The sequence below is a fragment of the Aulonocara sp. 'chitande type north' Nkhata Bay genome, linkage group LG5 (genome assembly GCF_057382095.1).
Source record: "Aulonocara sp. 'chitande type north' Nkhata Bay isolate Kocher_YH1m ecotype deep benthic linkage group LG5, A_spYH_male_GT1.1, whole genome shotgun sequence".
Taxonomy (NCBI): Eukaryota; Metazoa; Chordata; class Actinopteri; order Cichliformes; family Cichlidae; genus Aulonocara; species Aulonocara sp. 'chitande type north' Nkhata Bay.
In genome coordinates, this window is record NC_141348.1 from 26,264,900 (window position 1) to 26,284,902 (window position 20,003).

The 20,003-nt window shown below is 39.9% G+C and overlaps 1 protein-coding gene across 2 annotated transcripts; it reads right to left on the reverse strand.

Annotated features, from left to right (window-relative positions):
• Positions 1-4,209: 4,209 nt before the first annotated feature.
• Positions 4,210-11,500, reverse strand: eno1b (enolase 1b, (alpha)). 2 transcript variants are annotated; one of them, XM_086292570.1, is made up of 12 exons: positions 11,366-11,500; positions 9,687-9,781; positions 9,414-9,509; positions 8,806-8,864; positions 8,631-8,700; positions 7,633-7,766; positions 7,285-7,507; positions 6,938-7,135; positions 6,298-6,499; positions 5,613-5,721; positions 5,244-5,302; positions 4,210-4,463 (listed from the first exon to the last, which is right to left on the reverse strand). In XM_086292570.1, the coding sequence occupies exons 2-12, from the start codon at positions 9,769-9,771 to the stop codon at positions 4,394-4,396; spliced, it is 1,305 nt and encodes a 434-aa protein (XP_086148696.1). In that variant the 5' UTR covers positions 9,772-9,781; positions 11,366-11,500; the 3' UTR covers positions 4,210-4,393. The 2 variants fall into 2 exon arrangements, with proteins under 2 accessions (XP_086148696.1, XP_086148695.1); XM_086292569.1 differs by lacking the exon at positions 11,366-11,500 and adding an exon at positions 9,911-10,050.
• Positions 11,501-20,003: the final 8,503 nt, after the last annotated feature.

Sequence of the window (20,003 nt, forward strand, 5' to 3'; positions counted from 1 at the left end):
GTCTGAATATTCTGAATCTTCCTGCATCTTTGGTTTGGACATTTAAGATTTTATGGGAGAATCACATTTATATTAGGGTTTGCGATTTACTTGTAATAGTTGAGGATAGCGTAAGCCCTATTTCAAAGTTGATCCTCTCATGTCTGCATATGAGAAGGAAAAACACAAAACAAAAACTAAAAACAGCATCAGGAGCCAGTTTAACTAAAAAAACAAAACATCAAGAACGAACTACTACAAGTGTGTTTTGCTGTTGTAATATACACTGATCTTATTAACAATACAATACAATTTTATTTATATAGCATGTTTAAAAAACCAGAGGGTACATCAAAGTGCTTCACAGTAAGGAATAAACAGTAAATGATTACATTGAACTGTAAGTCATTAAAACAAGCTAAAATAGAGAACAAACAAAAGCAAGTAAGTAGAGATAGAGAGAAATCATGATTATCCAGAGAAATGAGTAGCGAGCAATTAATGAGCGGTGAGAATTAGTGAGTTGGAAAAGCCAGGTCGAATAGGTACATTTTCAAGCGTGCTTTAAAGGATTGAATGGAGTCAGAGGGACGAACAGTAGCAGGAAGACTATTCCAGAGCTTTGGTGCTACAGAGGCAAAGGCACGATCACCCCTAGTCTTCAGACGGTGCCTGGGCTGGGCCAGAGGTAACTGACCAGATGATCGTAAAGAATAGCCGGGAGTATAGAGACTGAGGAGGTCGGTGAGATAGTCAGGGGCAAGGTTGTTTAGGCATTTGAAAGTAAGCAGCACAATTTTAAAATCAATACGAAATTTAATAGGCAGCCAATGTAAGTCAGAGAGCACTGGAGCAATGGAGGCAAAAATGCCGCTGTATTCTGAACATCAGAATCAGAATCAGAAAGGGTTTTATTGCCAAATGTTGAGCGGGTTTACAACATTAGGAAAATGCTGCGGTGCTTCAGTGCAAACATACTGTTATAAATACTGTTATAAATTAAGCTTAAATAGACATGAAAATAAAAATGAGAATAAGAATTAAAAGTGCTAAGTAGATAGATAGATATATACATGATATATACATGAGTGCAGGTGGTGATCAGTGCCAATCATGGAATGATGCAGTGAACACAGCGTAGGGTCATGTGTTAGTGGTGGGAACAGTCATACGGTTATTGTTCATGTGTCCAACAGCAGAGGGGAAGAAACTGTTCTTATGGCGAGAGGTTCTGGTGCGAATGGACCGGAGCCTCCTGCCTGAGGGGAGCAGGTCAAACAGACTGTGTCCAGGGTGAGAAGGGTCAGCTGAGATCCGAGCTGCACGCCCCAGTGTCCTGGAGGTGTACAGGTCCTGCAGAGATGGGAGGCTGCAGCCAATCACCTTCTCAGCAGAGCGCACAACACGCTGCAGTCTCTGTTTGTCCCTGATAGTGGCTCCAGCGTACCACACGGTGATGGAGGAGGTGAGGATGGACTCGATGATTGCAGTGTAGAACTGCATCATCGTCCGTGTTGGCAGGTTGAATTTCTTCAGCTGCCTCAGGAAGTACATCCTCTGCTGGGCTTTCTTAATGACGGAGGTGATGGTGGGCTCCCACTTCAGGTCCTGGGTGATGGTGGTACCCAGGAAGCGGAATGAGTCCACAGAGGTGATGGGGGTGTCAGTCAGGATGATGGGGGGGAGTGGGGCTGTGTGCTTCCTGAAGTCCACAACAATCTCCACTGTCTTCTGGGCATTCAGCACCAGGTTGTTGTGGCTGCACCAGGACACCAGACGTTCAACCTCCCTCCTGTAGGCAGACTCATCCCCGTCCGAGATGAGTCCAATAACGGTGGTGTCATCTGCAAACTTGATTAGCTTGACAGACTGGTGGGTGGAGGTGCAGCAGTTGGTGTACAGGGAGAAGAGCAGGGGAGAAAGAACACAGCCCTGAGGGGAGCCGGTGCTGATGGTCCGGGAGTCCAAGACATTCTTTCCCAGCCTCACATGCTGCTTCCTGTCCGTCAGGAAGTCAGTGATCCACCGGCAGATGGGATCAGGCACATTCATCTGGGAAAGCTTGTCTCGGAGATGGTCTGGAAGGATGGTATTGAAGGCAGAGCTGAAGTCCACAAACAGGATCCTGGCGTAGGTTCCTGGGGAGTCCAGATGCTGCAGGATGAAGTGTAGGGCCATGTTGATGGCGTCATCTACAGACCTGTTGGCTCTGTATGCAAACTGCAGGGGGTCCAGGAGGGGGGCCGTGAGGGTCTTGAGGTAGGAGAGAACTAGGCGCTCAAAAGACTTCATGACCACAGATGTCAGAGCCACGGGCCTGTAGTCATTTAGTCCAGTGATCCTAGGTTTCTTGGGGACAGGGATTATGGTAGAGGACTTGAAGCAGGCAGGCACATGATATGCCTGCAGTGAGGAGTTGAAAATGCCAGAAAACACTGGGGCCAGCTCGTTTGCACAGTGTCTGAGAGTGGCAGGAGACACACCGTCTGGGCCGGGAGCTTTCTGAGCATTCAGACTCTTAAACTGCTTCCTCACACCTTCTTCATGAATATGAAGAGTTGTGGTGGGAGGAGGTGGTGTGAAATCCTCTTTTGTGTGGGGTGAGGAGGGGGGTGTTGCAGGTGAAGTGATTGAAGGTGGTGATGGCTCTATGGAGGGGGGAGAGGTGGGGGAATGAGTGTCCAAAGTGTCTCTATTGTTGGGGTCGTTGGAGGTGTGAAGGCTGCCTGATGGCTCGTCAAAACGGCAGTAAAAGTCGTTGAGGGTGTTGGCTAAGAGCAAGTCATCAGTGGAGTGGGGGGTTTTAGGCTTGTAGTTGGTGATATTCCTAAAACCTTTCCACACAGAGGCCGAGTCATTCTCTGAGATCTGCTGCTGCATCTTCTCAGAGTGCTGATGTTTAGCAACGTCCACTTCTTTAGTGAACCTGTACTTGGCCTCTCTGTAGCAGTCCCTGTCTCCGCTTCTGAACTCCTTTCTCTTTTCCAGCCACAGCTTTTTGAGTTTAGGAGTAAACCAGGGTTTGTCATTGTTATAACTCACCCTGGTGCGTGATGGCACAATGCTGTCCTCACAGAAGTGGATATAGGAGGTGACAGTGTCCGTAAACTCGTCCAAGCTGTTAGAAGCAGCCTTCATTGTGTCCCAGTCTGTAGACTCCAAACACGTGCGAAGCTTCTCCACAGCCTCGTTGCTCCAGTTTTTTGGTCCTCACGACAGGTTTGGAGAGCTTCAGCCTCTGTCTGTACGCGGGCATTAGGTGGATCATGACGTGGTCAGAAAGTCCGAGTGAAGCGCGGGGCACCGCACGATAGGCCCCCTGATCGTGCTGTAACAGTGGTCTAATGTCCTCTCCTCTCTGGTCGGGCATTTAATATACTGCTTGTATTTGGGAAGCTCATGGCTCAGATTGGCTTTGTTAAAGTCCCCAAGAGCAATAATGAGAGAGTCCGGGAATGTCCGCTCCATGTGCAGTATCTGCTCCGCGAGTGCGCACTGAGCTGCCTGCGCATCCGCATCTGGCGGGATGTTATCATTGGAGGTGAGCGAGTTACAATAATCTAATCTGGAGGTCACAAAGGCATGGATACGTTTTTCAAGGTCTTTGTACGGTATTAAACGTTTGACCTTTGAAATTTGGCGCAATTGGAAGAAGCCAGATTTAACCACAGAGGAAACCTGTTTATCCAGCTTAAATGAACTATCCAGGCAAACACAGATTACTTACAGTGTCTGTAAGAAAGCAAGCAAAGGGACCAAATCGGGCAGCTAGCTGATCTCGTGGACTGTGACTATCAAACACCATAATCTCAGTTTTCTTCTCATTTAAAATGAGAGAATTGGCAGACAGCCACTCTGTGACCTCTTTCAAGCAGTCAGACAAACGATTCAATGAAGCTGGCAGGTCAAAAGATAATTGGAAATAGATTTGAATGTTGTCAGCAGGCCCCCTTATTTAGAGGTAGAGTCATCTCATTTTCCAAATAGCTTCATTGTCTTTAATTTAACTGCTGACCCCCCCCCCCCCCAAAAAAACAAAACAAAAAAAAAAAACTGTGTACAAGCAAAACATCTGGAAAGATACTATGAAGATCACATTGTTTAGACATCTTAAAAATTGTATCAGAGTAAAATATGTAACATATGCACAATAAAAAGAAATAATCACAATGTATTGTGTCAACTCCAACAGATTTCAATAATTATTTTACTCCACAAAAAGAGAGAAACTTAAGATGGAAGAAAACTTTATTGTAGAGTCAGAGTTCAAGTAGTTTCAGGTAGTTCTCTATTCAGTATTACAGCAGGTTTTATGCGAGTAGTTCTACATTTATCCTTATTGCCGAAATGTATTTTCATTTATTAGCAAACAAGTTACTGTGCATTTGTGTGCATGCACATATTTGTAAAGTCTTCACTCCATCACTGGTTTTCTGAAGTTTTTTCCAGCAAAGCGAGCCTTGTCTCCCAAATCCTCTTCAATTCTGTAGTGAGAGAGATTCAAAATTAGTTCTGCTCTTTAATTTAGTAAGAGGTCTTTTCATCACACTTAACATTTGATACAAAATTTACTTTCAATTAACTTTTAAATTTACTGTTGCCATCTTGACTGCAAAAAGCCGTTGTGATGACGATGGGTGGGTCTCACTTTTAAGCTGCATGCTCATTGGCCAGTGAGTGTGCTGGTTCATATCACAAATAACGACCCAAGACAAGTGACTGAATGCATAAACTCAGCAGAAAGATGTTTATAGAGGTCAAAACACTGACTTCTGTAAACACACTAAAGCCATTTTCCCATAGACTTCTATAGGAGCAGAAATATTTTTTGCAACCACAACTAGCGCCACCTGCTGGCCTTAAGATAGAATCCAGGCTTAACCTCCTAGGACCCACATATGTGGACATCATATTTTGGGTTTTCTAGACCAAAATACTACATTTTGCTCTACAAGGGCCTGAAATCCACTTACAAGGACATTATACTGCCACTGTTCTATCAAAATTTAAAGCAAATGTCCTCATATGTGGATCTCATTTTTCTCAGAAACAAAAATCAGGTAAAAACAAATGAAAAACAAACACATAATCCTTTGTTTTTACATTAATCAGGTCCCAAACAACTCAAATAGCAAAAAGGAATTAAAAATGCATGCCATGAAAGAGTTCGGGTCTCAGGAGGTTAAAGCACTTGTTCATGTTTTACACTTTTTATGCTCATTTCAGAGAAGCATGATAAAACTTGTGAGTTGAGTAAAGCTCACCTGAGAATCTGGTTGTATTTGGCCAAACGCTCAGAGCGGCAAGGAGCTCCGGTCTTGATCTGAGTGTGTCAAAGCATTGTTTATTTTAGCATTTATAATACATGTGTTCAAGTTGTATTATTATAATTAGGATAGACTTTCATTTATATACTGCTTTTCTACTCTTCTCAAAGTGCTTTAAAGTCAGATTTAACCATACATTCATACAGTGCTTTATTCTATACACTGCAAGCACATCATCTATCTAAAATCCACATCCAGTTTAGGAACACTAATCCCCTTCTCACAGATACAATAAGGCATTTGGATTCTAGACAAACAAGTTTCATTTTATGTTCTAAAAAGTCAAACCTTTACATCAAGTATTACCTGTCCGGTGCATAAGCCGACCACCAAATCTGCAATGAAGGCGTCTTCAGTTTCACCAGAGCGATGGCTCACCATCACACCCCAGCCGTTCTGCTGGGCCATCTTACACCTGCGGAGAGCAACGAGATTTTCCTTAAATTCTACATGGATGATGCAATTCCAACAATTCATGATTCTTTTCTCACTCTTTTCACTTTCTTCTTCCCTCCTCTCTTCTTTGCATTTTAAGGTCTACCAATGACGTTATCATTCGATTGCTCTGGTTAGCATTAGCTTGTAGCATCATCAGCACTGTCACCAGATTAAAGCTTAGTTGGGATATTTGGGCAAGACTTTTAGGGTTTCCATGAAAGGAAACATGTTGGGAAGATTTGATTACACTTACAGTACTTACAGTTACTTATAGTAACCAAGGGCATAAACACATGTATGCTGAAGAGAGAGAGAAACCCATAGAACCAGGTCACGAAAGCCTGTCCTACTTAAACAAAGAAATTATTTTCTATACTTTGCTGTACCGACAAAGTGATCATGATACGTATTTCACGCAAAATGAAGCGAAAAGTTTTTTGTAAAATAACATATAAAGCTGTCCTCAACTCAAGTAACATTACAGTCACGTCACCCACACCTTAAAATCTAATACTTATATAAACATTTGTATGAGTTTCAAAGGTTCACTTACGCCCTCATGGATTCTGTAACTGTGCCAATCTGATTGACTTTAAGCAGCAGACAGTTGCAGGCCTTCTCCTCCACAGCCTTGCTGATGCGATTAGGGTTAGTCACAGTCAGATCATCGCCAACAACCTGGATGTCTGTGCTGCCAGTGAAGTTGGTCCAGGCTGCCCAGTCATCCTGGTCAAATGGATCCTCAATGGACACCACTGGAAGGACAGTTAAACAACATTACTATGACTTGTGATACTTTAAAACCTAATAAGTCCAAGACTTATTAAAAGAAGTCCTACAAGACAAGAAACACCAACAACACAATCTGATTGTTGCACTTCTGCAATTACATTCAATAGAGGAATATTGGAAATGTAGCTTTAAGTTATTAAGTTAATTGATTTTATTGGAATTTTTAAGTAGTAATAAAGAGGCCAACGTCCAGCAACCATTGCTGCTGTATACAAATGGCACATTCAGTCAATGCAAATGTATCAAATCCACATTTAACTGATCATTAGGAAAAAAAACTAATTATTTGAGTTCATCTGAAAACTGTTGTGCTAATTATAGAAGCAAAAACTTTGCTTACTTTAAAATGACTACTTACAACTCGGATTATTTGCAAAAAACAGACAGTTTCGGGATTTTACCTGGATAATCCTTCACGAAGCTCATGTAGAGATCAGCCAACTCGTCGGGTGTGATGTAACGACTCGGGTCATCAGGTGACTTGAAATCCAGGTCATATTTTCCATCCCTGTAGAATTCAGATGCTGCTACATCCATGCCAATCACAACCTCATCTGTGTACCCTGCTTTAGCAATGGCCTCCTTCAGCAACTCCAGAGCTGCAAGGTTAAACATCACATATGAACAAACATGTTCATTATTTGTTACTGAAGGAATATTCTCATATAACTTGTGTGTAACTTCTTTTACACGACATTATATATTTAATAAGACACAACAGAAATACATCCTTAGCACAAATGTTTACCTTCCTGATTTTCCAGAATATTTGGAGCAAAGCCACCTTCGTCACCCACATTAGTGGCATCCTGGCCATATTTCTTCTTGATGACACTCTTGAGATTGTGGTAAACCTCGGCTCCAATGCGCATGGCTTCTTTGAAGGTGCTAGCCCCGATGGGCAGGATCATGAACTCCTGCATGGCAAGCTTGTTGCCTGCATGAGAGCCGCCGTTGATCACATTGAAGGCCTGATGAATGCAGAGAATGGAAAAATAAGGCATGTTAGAATTATAATAAGAGGTTTACTGAAAGGTCAACTGAATGAAGACAGGCCAGCAAATTTATGCGTGCCATCAGATAAGCAAAGTCTCACCGGCACAGGCAAGATGACCTCTGGGTTTTCTGCGAGGTCAGCAATATGGCGATACAAGGGGACTTCTTTCTCTGCTGCACCAGCTTTGCAAACAGCCAGAGACACACCTAGGATGGCGTTTGCTCCAAACTTGGCTGTTAGTTGTAAATGAACAAAAAAACAAAAACAAAAAAAAACATAATGTATATAATTATTTTAAATGTAATAATATTGCATTAGTAATAAATAAAAAAAATCAGGTTGAACCACCTTGATTCGTCTCACATTGAAATAAATGGATCTAATTTGACTGTAAACGCTTAATGACAATCATCTTTAAAGGTGCAATATATATAACATACTCAGTTTTTTTTGTAATTGTTGCTGGGTTCACACCCCGAGTTCCTTTCCCTAGCCCCTAGGACTGCAGGATGCCAGTAGCCAGAGCAGAGGACATCATAAGATGGGTATACTACATTTTAATAAGTGTTGCGGAGCATCTGGTGACATCGGGAGAAGGATGATTTCCAGTTTCTGTGTCGCAGCTATAACACGATGCATGAGGGGAAGAATAAACCTACCATTACTGAATTTTCCTCAGTGGGGGACAATAAAGGATATTTCCATTCTATTCTATGCTCGCTACATAATCCTCCTATCCAGTGGTCATTTGCAAAGGTCTTAAACCGCTGTTGCATTAACCTTTTATGGGCACCTTTCTTTAAACTCGACTGATAACAGGTTAAAATAAAAGGTTCTTTTTAATGTAATTTTGGACTGAGGGGACAAAGACTGCACATTCACTCACTACTCCATCTTAAACACAGCATTTGAAAACCTTTTAGTGTAACTAGAAGAAAACAAAACTGTTCTCATTGGAACAGTTTTGCAATTCTGCTGATTAGATGCTTCATTTGTTTAACATCACCATTAAAGGTATGAGAAATCTGTCATCAAGCAGACATTTATGAAGACTATGCTGTAGTGTACATAATAGTACAGATGCTTCTGTCACTTACATTTGTTCTCTGTGCCATCCAGGTCAATCATCATCTGGTCAATTCTCTCTTGCTCAACCACAGACACATCCTGAGCAGACAGTAAGCTTCACATTAGCATTTCATCATCGATGGAAACCCTTCCAAAGGTTACTTAGCATACATATTAGAAAATGCAGACACTAAATGATCTTACTTGGCCAACAAGTGCAGGAGCAATGGTTGAATTAATGTGCTCTACAGCCTGTGAGACTCCTGTGAAGGACACATTAGAGATTATTTTATCAAAATATTATGGGCAACCCTTGCAATCTCAATATTAAAGCCATAGATTTAGCAGAACGTGCAACTTTTGATTCTAAAATTCATACTTTGACACAAAGAAAGAGATGTTTGCGTAATTAACTCTGTTATTTCCCCATAGTCAGTGTTTTAGCAGCTATTTTAAAATCAACATGCAAATCATCAATACTGAAATGACAGCATGCTTTACAGACAGCCCACCATGCACACTGATCGACTATTAGATGGACACATTTTTATTTTAAATTAGAAGGACAGGCAATGGAAACTCACTAACCCTTTCATATCTGGCAAAGAGAACAAGAGAGAGAGAATGGTGAGTTGTGATAACTCATAGAAAGACAAAAAAGAAATACAAAAAAGAAGTCAATATTTAAAGTATTTTTCTTAAAAAATGAATTATACTTTAAGTAATAAAGCTTCTTTATTAAAAACCAAAAAAAAAAACCCAAACATGTTTCAACAATTTCATGAAATTAAATAAAGGAAATATGTACAAACCTTTCCCAAGGTAGCGAGACTTGTCGTTGTCCCTGAGCTCCAAGGCTTCATAGATTCCTGTAGATGCCCCGCTTGGTACAGCGGCCCTAAACAAGCCTGGGAAAGGTACATGCAAACGGAAGCATGACAGAAGAATAAAAAATGTCTAAATAATAATAAAACAAACAAAACAAAACGTGCATAGATAACCACATCATAAGGACAATTTAGGTAATGAACACTATTTTAACTACAAAAAACAAAAACTGGCCCAGAAGGCACATTTAGGCCTACCCTTGTCAGTGTAAAGGTCAACCTCTACCGTGGGGTTTCCACGAGAGTCGAAGATCTCTCTGGCGTGGATCTTAACGATGGACATGGTGCAGGACCTTGAGAAGAAACAGAGCTGCACTTGTTAATATCGGACAAAAAATTAAAGCTGTTGTAAATGTAATAAACATACAACAAAAAATAATATATACGTTTCTATTTGAATTATTAAAACGTGTCTCCCGTACCTCTTTCACTCTCTCCCCTCTGCGAAGCTCTCAAACAAAAATATCCTGACCTAGCTGCAAGCTTAAAAGCGCCAACATGCATGCTAGTATCCTAATTGGATTAGGCCTCCTCATCTGATTAATCACATGGCAGCTGGAAATGGTTGCGTCTGTCACAGCAAGGTTGAGCTTGAGTTACAGTTTGTTTGTGTTGATGCAGAAAAACGTGAGGGACTTCAAGGTTTTCATGAAGAGTAACAATGCTATCGTGATTACACTGACTCCTTTTTTGTGCCAATACTACCCACATAGACGTGTTCAGTAATCTTTTCCATTTGCTTAACAGATAAATAAGCCAAAACATAATGAGGATTACTAGAAACTCAGTAAAGAAAAACAACAACAAAACATTAGAGAAACAGCAATTTCTGTTTTAGCTCCCCAATATTATCCAATTCTCTTAGTAGGAACAGAAGCGGCAACTCTGAGAAGTCCTCCGTTCTTGCTGTCTGTGCCTTAGGATAACAGGGTATCTATGCCCACTGATCTGCCACTGCCAGTTATTCCTGATGAGATGGGTTTTTAAGTTGTTTTTTGTGGACTCATCTTCAAATAGCAATATCTAGAGACACACTTAAATCTTTGTAAGTCAAATATCTGCCGCAATGTCTTCAGGAATATGCAATTTCAAAAGTGTAGCAGAATTTCAAAATCATGCTCTGAGGCTTGAAAATTCATTCATTGAAGCATAAAGCATCGATCTAAAGGCTTATCCAGCAGGGTCTGATAAAGACTTCATAATGGATTTGCATTATCTGATTTGCTTAATAAACTGCTCCATGACCTGGATGACTGAGAACCTCTGCAGACTTCATGAAAAATAATGAAGAATAAAGGTGGTCATACCAAATATTGACTTTCAAGCTCATTAGAATTGCACAAAGCCGTTTTTACCTTATGTACCGTGTGTCCAAGCATGCTCCAAATAAATCACTGCAACCATTTTATAGAGAAATATTTTTTAAAAAGCTATAAACACTATATTTGATCTTTTTTGGCAAAGAATATTGATATTTAATTAGCATGAATATATAAATCTTTTACATTTTAACATCTTTTCTTACATGACTTCTATTAATGCAAAATATAATGATTGTAAAGGGACACATACTCAAGGAAATCTGAGGTTAAGCTTAAAAGTTGGCATTGTGGAATTAAAAACTGAGCAAGTAAAGGTGGTTGAATGGGAAGATACAAACCCTCAGTTAAAGATAAACACATAAATGTAAACTAAACGCAGAGTGTATGAATGACTTTTTTTTTTTAATATACGGACCTCGATCGTAGCAGCAGCGCTGCTGATGGGGATGGTTGACAAATATCAGCTAGCTAAACTTTACAGAGAAAACGAACTATTAAACAAAACCTACCAAAACGGCCAATTACATTAATTAACCGTGGCCCAGAAATAATTACCTTGACAACAGATGCAGAAAACTTTGAGTCTGTGGGAGAGCAAGAGAAAAACTACCGGGTACAGTGGGAGCGAGAAGAGACGAAGAAGAAGAATAGCGCCTATGTGCGTGCTGCTGCCCCTACAGTTTCCAATGTGAACTACAACCCCATCAGCTTCTACAGTAGCCTGTGTAAATCTTGTAGGTAAAAATGTCTGTGTTGCAGACTTTTAACAGGAACCATTCTATCTATCTGGACTGAAAATCAGTTGCAACAAGTTTTATGGAGCAATGAATCCAAATTTGAAATTTTCAGTCTAAATTGTTGTCAAATTGTTATCATTGTTGTTGTTTTTAAATGTAATTTCTGGTTAAAGAAGTCAATTCATCATTTGTTATGGTAAGCAATATAATAGATCTGTAAATTTTAAACAACATAATTCCATAATTTAAGTGCCATTTCTTGCATTTGCGCCACCCGACTTTTGGATACAAACGCATACAAACTGCTTGTATCAGTGTGTCTGAATGGGTGAATGAGGCGTATTGTTTGAGTTCTCTATCAGGGTAGAAAAGTTCTATATAAGAACCAGTCCATTTACCATTTACTGTTTGCATATAGTTGCAATTTAAACAGGCTTTTATGTATTTTAAAAAAATACATGTTTCTTTAAAATGTTACAAAATGATGTGATCTAAAAAATATTATTATCACACTTATCGATGAGTGACAAAATAAAGGAAAAATCTTAACCTTTGACCCTAAAAAAGGGATGTGGCAGTTTGTTCATGCAGTAGGACACATTTTTCTGGGATGCTTGGGTCCAGTTCTCTGCTTTGACAGAAGAGTAACTGCAAATCAAAACAAGATTCTGAGAGTAAGCTGCTTTATCCTGTCATGTAATGAATCTACCCTGATGGGAGTGGCCTTTTTGTGCAAAGCTGTTATGCACTCATCTGTATTTCATACGATCCCACTTAGTGATCTGTTTTTGTTGTTATTTCAGACTCTCCCCAAATCTGATCAAATGACGGGTTACTTATTCGTTCATCTTCTTTTGTGTAATGACACTTTTGCGCATCATGCCCTTGATGCCGCACCCTCAGGCTTTCATATCAAGTTTCATTTAAGCACTTTTGGCTCTGCTGTTCTTACCTAGCACTCATAATCTTGTGATCGGAAAACATAACATGTGGGATCTTACACTAGTAAATCTGTCATGTTTCCTGTTCCCTTTTTGACAAAACAATCTGCATTTTCTTTATAAGATTTCACAATACTTGATAATGGCAGTCAGTTTTTTGTTTTTAAAGACGGACAGGAAACGCTGGCAAAGACAGCAGAGGAATGGCATGTGGCAAAGGCCCAGCTGGCTGGCTGGCTGGGACTTGAACTGGGGTCTTAGCTGCTTTTGCATCCTAATCCAGTTAGACTCTAGGTTTCCCCTAGCAGCTTTTCTTTTTGTACATCTACAGTGGGGAAAAAAAGTATTTAGTCAGCCACCGATTGTGCAAGTTCCCCCACTTAAAATGATGACAGAGGTCAGTAATTTGCACCAGAGGTACACTTCAACTGTGAGAGACAGAATGTGAAAAAAAATCCATGAATCCACATGATAGGATTTGTAAAGAATTTATTCGTAAATCAGGGTGGAAAATAAGTATTTGGTCAATAACAAAAATACAACTCAATACTTTGTAACATAACCTTTGTTGGCAATAACAGAGGTCAAACGTTTACTATAGGTCTTTACCAGGTTTGCACACACAGTAGCTGGTATTTTGGCCCATTCCTCCATGCAGATCTTCTCGAGAGCAGTGATGTTTTGGGGCTGTCGCCGAGCAACACGGACTTCCAACTCCCGCCACAGATTTTCTATGGGGTTGAGGTCTGGAGACTGGCTAGGCCACTCCAGGACTTTCAAATGCTTCTTACGGAGCCACTCCTTTGTTGCCCGGGCGGTGTGTTTTGGATCATTGTCATGTTGGAAGACCCAGCCTCGTTTCATCTTCAAAGTTCTCACTGATGGAAGGAGGTTTTGGCTCAAAATCTCACGATACATGGCCCCATTCATTCTGTCCTTAACACGGATCAGTCGTCCTGTCCCCTTGGCAGAAAAACAGCCCCATAGCATGATGTTTCCACCCCCATGCTTCACAGTAGGTATGGTGTTCTTGGGATGCAACTCCGTATTCTTCTTCCTCCAAACACGACGAGTTGACTTTATACCAAAAAGTTCTACTTTGGTTTCATCTGACCACATGACATTCTCCCAATCCTCTGCCGTATCATCCATGTGCTCTCTGGCAAACTTCAGACGGGCCTGGACATGCACTGGCTTCAGCAGCGGAACACGTCTGGCACTGCGGGATTTGATTCCCTGCCGTTGTAGTGTGTTACTGATGGTGACCTTTGTTACTTTGGTCCCAGCTCTCTGCAGGTCATTCACCAGGTCCCCCCGTGTGGTTCTGGGATCTTTGCTCACCGTTCTCATGATCATTTTGACCCCACGGGATGAGATCTTGTGTGGAGCCCCAGATCGAGGGAGATTATCAGTGGTCTTGTATGTCTTCCATTTTCTGATGATTGCTCCCACAGTTGATTTTTTCACACCAAGCTGCTTGCCTATTGTAGATTCACTCTTCCCAGTCTGGTGCAGGTCTACAATACTTTTCCTGGTGTCCTTCGAAAGCTCTTTGGTCTTGGCCATGGCGGAGTTTGGAGTCTGACTGTTTGAGGCTGTGGACAGGTGTCTTTTATACAGATGATGAGTTCAAACAGGTGCCATTCATACAGGTAACGAGTGGGGGACAGAAAAGCTTCTTACAGAAGACGTTACAGGTCTGTGAGAGCCAGAGATTTTCCTTGTTTGAGGTGACCAAATACTTATTTTCCACCGTAATTTACGAATAAATTCTTTACAAATCCTATCATGTGGATTCATGGATTTTTTTTTCACATTCTGTCTCTCACAGTTGAAGTGTACATCTGGTGCAAATTACTGACCTCTGTCATCATTTTAAGTGGGGGAACTTGCACAATCGGTGGCTGACTAAATACTTTTTTGCCCCACTGTAAATTGACCCTGCCTTCTGAGATTTTTAAATCTATCCCAGCTTCTTCTTCTTCTTTATTGCACCATCACCAGCAAACAAGAACAACCGTATGCTACATTTGAAAAAATGAAATGTGGAATGACGAATATCATCTTTATCAGCTGGTAATCTTAATCTTTCTTGTGCCAGTATGTTTCTAGTATGTTTTTTAAATGCTTTCTCAGTGATTTAAAAGGAATATATATATATATATATATATATATATATATATATATATATATATATATATATATATATATTACAAAATGTAATAAGTGATTTAACACAAAAAAAACCCCAAACGTTTATACTTTTAGTCCTTACTGTAGAGCATCGTATTTTTATATTTGTTCATTATATTGTCTCCACCATCCTTGTTTGGATCAGGGTGGCATGGTGTGTGATATATCACGTGGTCAGTGAGGCACTTTCTTTTGCAGACAGAATTACTGAGGATGCTTAAGGTCTCTATCCACTTTGATACCTCAAGACACATGGCAGCCAGGGACAGTAGCTTTTGTCTTCAACTTTTTCTGTCTTCAACCTTCTTATATATATTCTTTGGGTTTTTAGCCTTTATTGCAACAGGATAGCTGTTGGAAGAAATTCCAGGGGTGCCTCATACTGGGTGCTGGTTTACTCAACCCAGTGAGCTAAACCAGCATTCAGTCTTTTGGCTTTATTTCTTCTTCTTTTTTTAAACCCTTATAGTAAGTTGCAGATCACAATGTTCCTTTTACAATATAATAAAACTGAGAATTACTGGTGTTTTATACAATATACCCTTACATTCCAGGTTTCAATCCAAGATAACAAGTGTCACTGTTCTGGTGCAGAAGAAAGTGCTTGCATAAAGTCTTGACACAACCCCAGCAACATCTTTTGGATAAACTGGAACACCAGCATGCTCCTAAACATCAGTATTCAACCTCATACTCCTTGTTTGGCTGCATGTCAGCAAATCCTTGCAGCCAAATTCCCAAGTCTTGTAGAAAGCCCCCCAGATAAGTGTAGGCTGAGGGAGGAAGATACTGCAGCCCATAGGTCTGTGATCAGTCAGTCAGAATTTTGGTATTTAATGTTGAACTTGAGTAACTAACATCAGTGTTAACCAGAGATGGGCAGTTACTGTAATCTGATTACTTTTTTCAAGTAACAAGTAAAGTAAGGGATTGCTATTGCAAAAAATGGTAATTAGATTACCGTTACTTTCCCGTAGGAACGCTGCGTTACTGCGTTACTAAAACCGTGATTTTTTTGCCAGAATGTCTCATGACAGTGACATAAGCAAGTGCGACATTTGTGACAACAGCTGTGTGCAGATCAACAATGGATAATATATCGAGTGCAGGAGAGAGTATGAGCGTGCAGCGTTTAAAGCGTGGAAGTACTGGCCTTACTTTGAGTTTGATTCCATAAAAAGTGACAAAAACATTAGCGTCCGTTGTGCGTGGGAAGAAAACTTCTTTTTACAACGAAAAACCCCCCTAAACAAGCTCCGAGTGCGCAACGACGTAACGGGAAATTCACAGAGAAACTTGCACACCTCCACCTACCCCACTCCTGCTTTACAGGTGAAAATAGAGCAACAGGACCGCTAGTCTTTGATTTTATTTATTTTCTGCTGTGTTTTACTTGCATCTCTTTGAAAGAGTGTAAACACAAAAAATAATTTATTTTATGTGCTGGAATGTGCAGAAAATAGGTTTAAATGTTAAACTAATTTCTTCCAGTCAGAGAATGTTGCATATAATTTAATTTTTGGTTGATGCATAAAGTTAAAAGATTAAAACTGATAAAACAAGTTTAAAAAAAAAAAACTTTTCCATTTGATTACATTTTGTATGATGGATTATGCAGAAAAAGTAGAATTGGGCTGAAAGATCTATCACTTTATCACCTATTCAGGTTGTAAATCGTGTTTTTAAAAAGTAACTAAGTAATTAATTACTTTTGAAAATAAGTAATCAGTAAAGTAACGGGATTACTTTTTTGGGGAAGTAATCTAATTACTGAATACTTTTTCGAGTAACTTGACCAACACTGGTGTTAACTCACAGCTCTGTCAATATGGACCTCCGTTAACATGCATAGGCTTTCATAGAGGAAGTATGGGGAATGGTTTTTGTATTGTGTGCTGTGCAGTTAATTTTGCAATTGACAACTACAGCGAACCTCAGGTGTAAAACTTAGCAACAGAAGGAAACCTTTAATATTTCAGGGGAAAAAAACCCAGACAAAACTGAAACACAATCACACGTTTTTTCATAAAATGTTTAAATGAAGCTGTAAGTGAATTTAATCACATACACTACATGGACAAAAATGGAAACCCATGCCATGAAGGTCCCGGTGCACAGTTTTTGTGCTGATGTTAATGCTGTAGGAAGTTTCAAGCACGGCTGTTATTGTGTCAGCAGACCGATGACAACTTTTCAATTCAATTCAATTCAATTTTATTTCTATAGCGCCAAATCACAACAACAGTCGCCTCAAGGCACTTTATATTGTATTGTATATGGTAAACCCTACAATAATACATACAGAGAAAAGCCCAACAATCATATGACCCCCTATGAGCAAGCACTTTGGCGACAGTGGGAAGGAAAAACTCCCTTTTAACAGGAAGAAACCTCAGGCAGAACCAGGCTCAGGGAGGGGCGGGGCCATCTGCTGGGACCGGTTGGGGTGAGAGAAGGAAGACAGGATAAAGACATGCTGTGGAAGAGAGACAGAGATTAATAACAAGTATGATTCAGCAGAGAGGTCTATTAACACATGTTTAGTCAGAAAGGTGACTGAAGAAGAAAAACTCAATGCATCATGGGAGTCCCCCGGCAGCCTACATCTATTGCAGCATAACTAAGGGAGGATTCAGGATCACCTGGTCCAGCCCTAACTATATGCTTTAGCAAAAAGGAAAGTTTTAAGCCTGATCTTAAAAGTAGAGCTAGTGTCTGTCTCCCGAATCCAAACTGGAAGCGGGTTCCACAGAAGAGGGGCCTGAAAACTGAAGACTCTCCCTCCCATTCTACTTTTAAATACTCTAGGAACAACAAGTAGGCCTGCAGTGCGAGAGTGAATGGGGCGATATGGTAGTATAAGGCCATTAAGATAAGATGGGGCCTGATTATTTAAGACTTGAGGAGCAGGATTTTGAATTCAATTCTGGATTTAACAGGGAGCCAATGAAAGGAAGTCAATACAGGAGAAATCTCTCTCTTTCTTGCACTCTTGCTGCAGCATTTTGGATTAACTGAAGGCTTTTCAGGGAGTTTTTAGGACATCCTGATAATAATGAATTACAGTAGTCCAGCCTGGAAGTAATGAATGGATGAACTAGTTTTTCAGCATCACTCTGAGACTGGATATTTCTAATTTTAGAGAAGTTACTTAAATGGAAAAAGCAGTCCTACATATTTGTTTAATATGTGCATTGAAGAACATATCCTGGTCAAAAATGACTCCAGGGTTCCTCACAGTGTTACTGGAGGCCAAGGTAATAGAATAATAGAATAATCCTTTAAATGTCCCACAAGGGAAAATTTGGATGTAACAGCTGCAAGAAAGACACATATTAAAACAAACAGTACACAAGACACAAAACAGAAACATACACAATTTTTACATATTTACATCCTTTTAGGCACTGTGCGTCTCAGCACATGCCCATACATGGTCTGTCACTTCATGGGTTATTTGCTGTGGTTCATAAACTGTTAAACTTTGTAATAACACCACTTCAGTTGTTCATGGCTGACTTGTTGCAACCTTGCTCTTTAGAGACCTATTCTTTTACAAAAATGAATAAAGGCAGATTGCATGGATAGGTGCTTGATTTCCATAGACCTGCAACAACAGAATGGGCCAACACCTGAACTGAAAGATCAGGAGGTGTGGCCTAATACCTTTATCTAAATAGTGCACCTGTTTTGCAAAACATTTCACAATTTTCCCATCTTGTACAGATAATCTTCAGATGAAGCCCCATTATATTATAATTATTATAAAGCAATATTATAATTCTTGCTTTTTTAATTTCCTCAAGTATTTCCATCTAATACAGCCAATCAAAATCTACAGTGAAACAGTTCAAAGGAAATTAGGTCATCTTTCAGTAAAACTTGAAGTGAAACAGTAGCTGTGTAGCTGTTTACATATTTACCAAGCAAACAAAGGTTGCTGGTTCAATTCCAGCAGGAGACATAAATCAAATTTGTGTTGCGTGGCTGGGATGGTCATCTGGTGTAAGACAAATATGCAGGGCTACTTGTGCCAAGGGAGCAGCTGAAAGACTTAAAAAATAAATAAATATAATAAAGGATCAAAAATAAACAGCACACAGCCATGCTGCCCCATTTTGATGAAACACAAAATATTGTATCTGGAAATACAATCAGTCCAATAGTGCACTATAATGGATTCTACTTTTTTTCTTTTTTCCCACAGAATTCAGAGGGATAGCTTTTAACTTTCACAAAGGTTATCTGATGGATTTACAAACTAATCTGTTACAGTCAGCCGAGATCACTTCACAAGCGAGAAGTGAGACCTCATTTCAGCAGCCATTTCATCCTTTGAAACCACATTTGTTGCATGGATTCAGCACCTCTTTAAAATGATTAACTTAGCTACATACAGCAGTTCTGTCAGTACAGAAGTCTTGCTCAACGGCTGTTTAAAAGTATTTGTGTGTGCGCGGCAGTCAGTAAGGCAGTTTAAGGGAAGGTTGACCTTAACTTGAGAGAAGCTACTGTAAAAAACCAAAACAAATTTGTTTCAGACAGTGGATAAACTGAGGGGCTGCACGTTGTAGACAGTTTAATAAAAAAAAACAACATTTTTGCAAAATGCAGGTAAGATTACACTGGAAAGTATCATATAGTCCACTGGTTGCACACTTTAATGTATTAGAGATTTAATGAAAAAAATAGAAAACGAATAATTTTTCATATTTTACTAAAAATATTTTCAGTCCATGAATTCAACATGTTTGTTGTTCTACTGCCTTACCAAAGGTTTTTTGTTGGGTCTGTTATAGTTCTGTCAGACAGTCAAGCCTAAAAAAATCCCCACGGCTCCTGGCTTCTTCCAGGGCAATATTAAATGCTCTGCAAGTTTTTTTGGACTTCATAACATGCTCTGTGTTCTGAAAACTGGCTTTAAGTGACTATAATTGTAGCTGTAACACAGCAAAGTATATAAGGTACTTCAGCAGAGCTGGCAATATCATCAAGGACTACTCTCACCCCAGCAACCAACTGTTTGAACTATTACCGTCAGGCCGACGGTACAGGTCACATAAAACCAGGACAAACAGATTCAGGGATAGCTTCTTTCCCAGAGCTATCACCGTAGTAAATAAGCACAAAAACAATTGAACCTATTCCATACCGTCACTGTCATTGTATTATGCTGCTATTCATACTGTCATTATATTAATGCTGCTATCCTGTATATATTGTACATACTATTGTTTGAGTACTTACGATTGTTTTTTTGTACTTTTTATATTTTACATTTATATTTATTATTGAAACTTGCACCAAGGGAGTGGCACTCCA

Bases quoted from the DNA above. Each gene is read 5' to 3' on its own strand.
- eno1b (XM_086292570.1), bottom strand. From the start codon at position 9,771: ATGTCCATCGTTAAGATCCACGCCAGAGAGATCTTCGACTCTCGTGGA. The intron at 9,510-9,686 runs GTAGGCCTAAAT...TACCTTTCCCAG, and splicing joins TGACCTTTACACTGACAAGG to GCTTGTTTAGGGCCGCTGTA. The intron at 6,500-6,937 runs GTAAAATCCCGA...CTGTCCTTCCAG, and splicing joins CTTCGTGAAGGATTATCCAG to TGGTGTCCATTGAGGATCCA.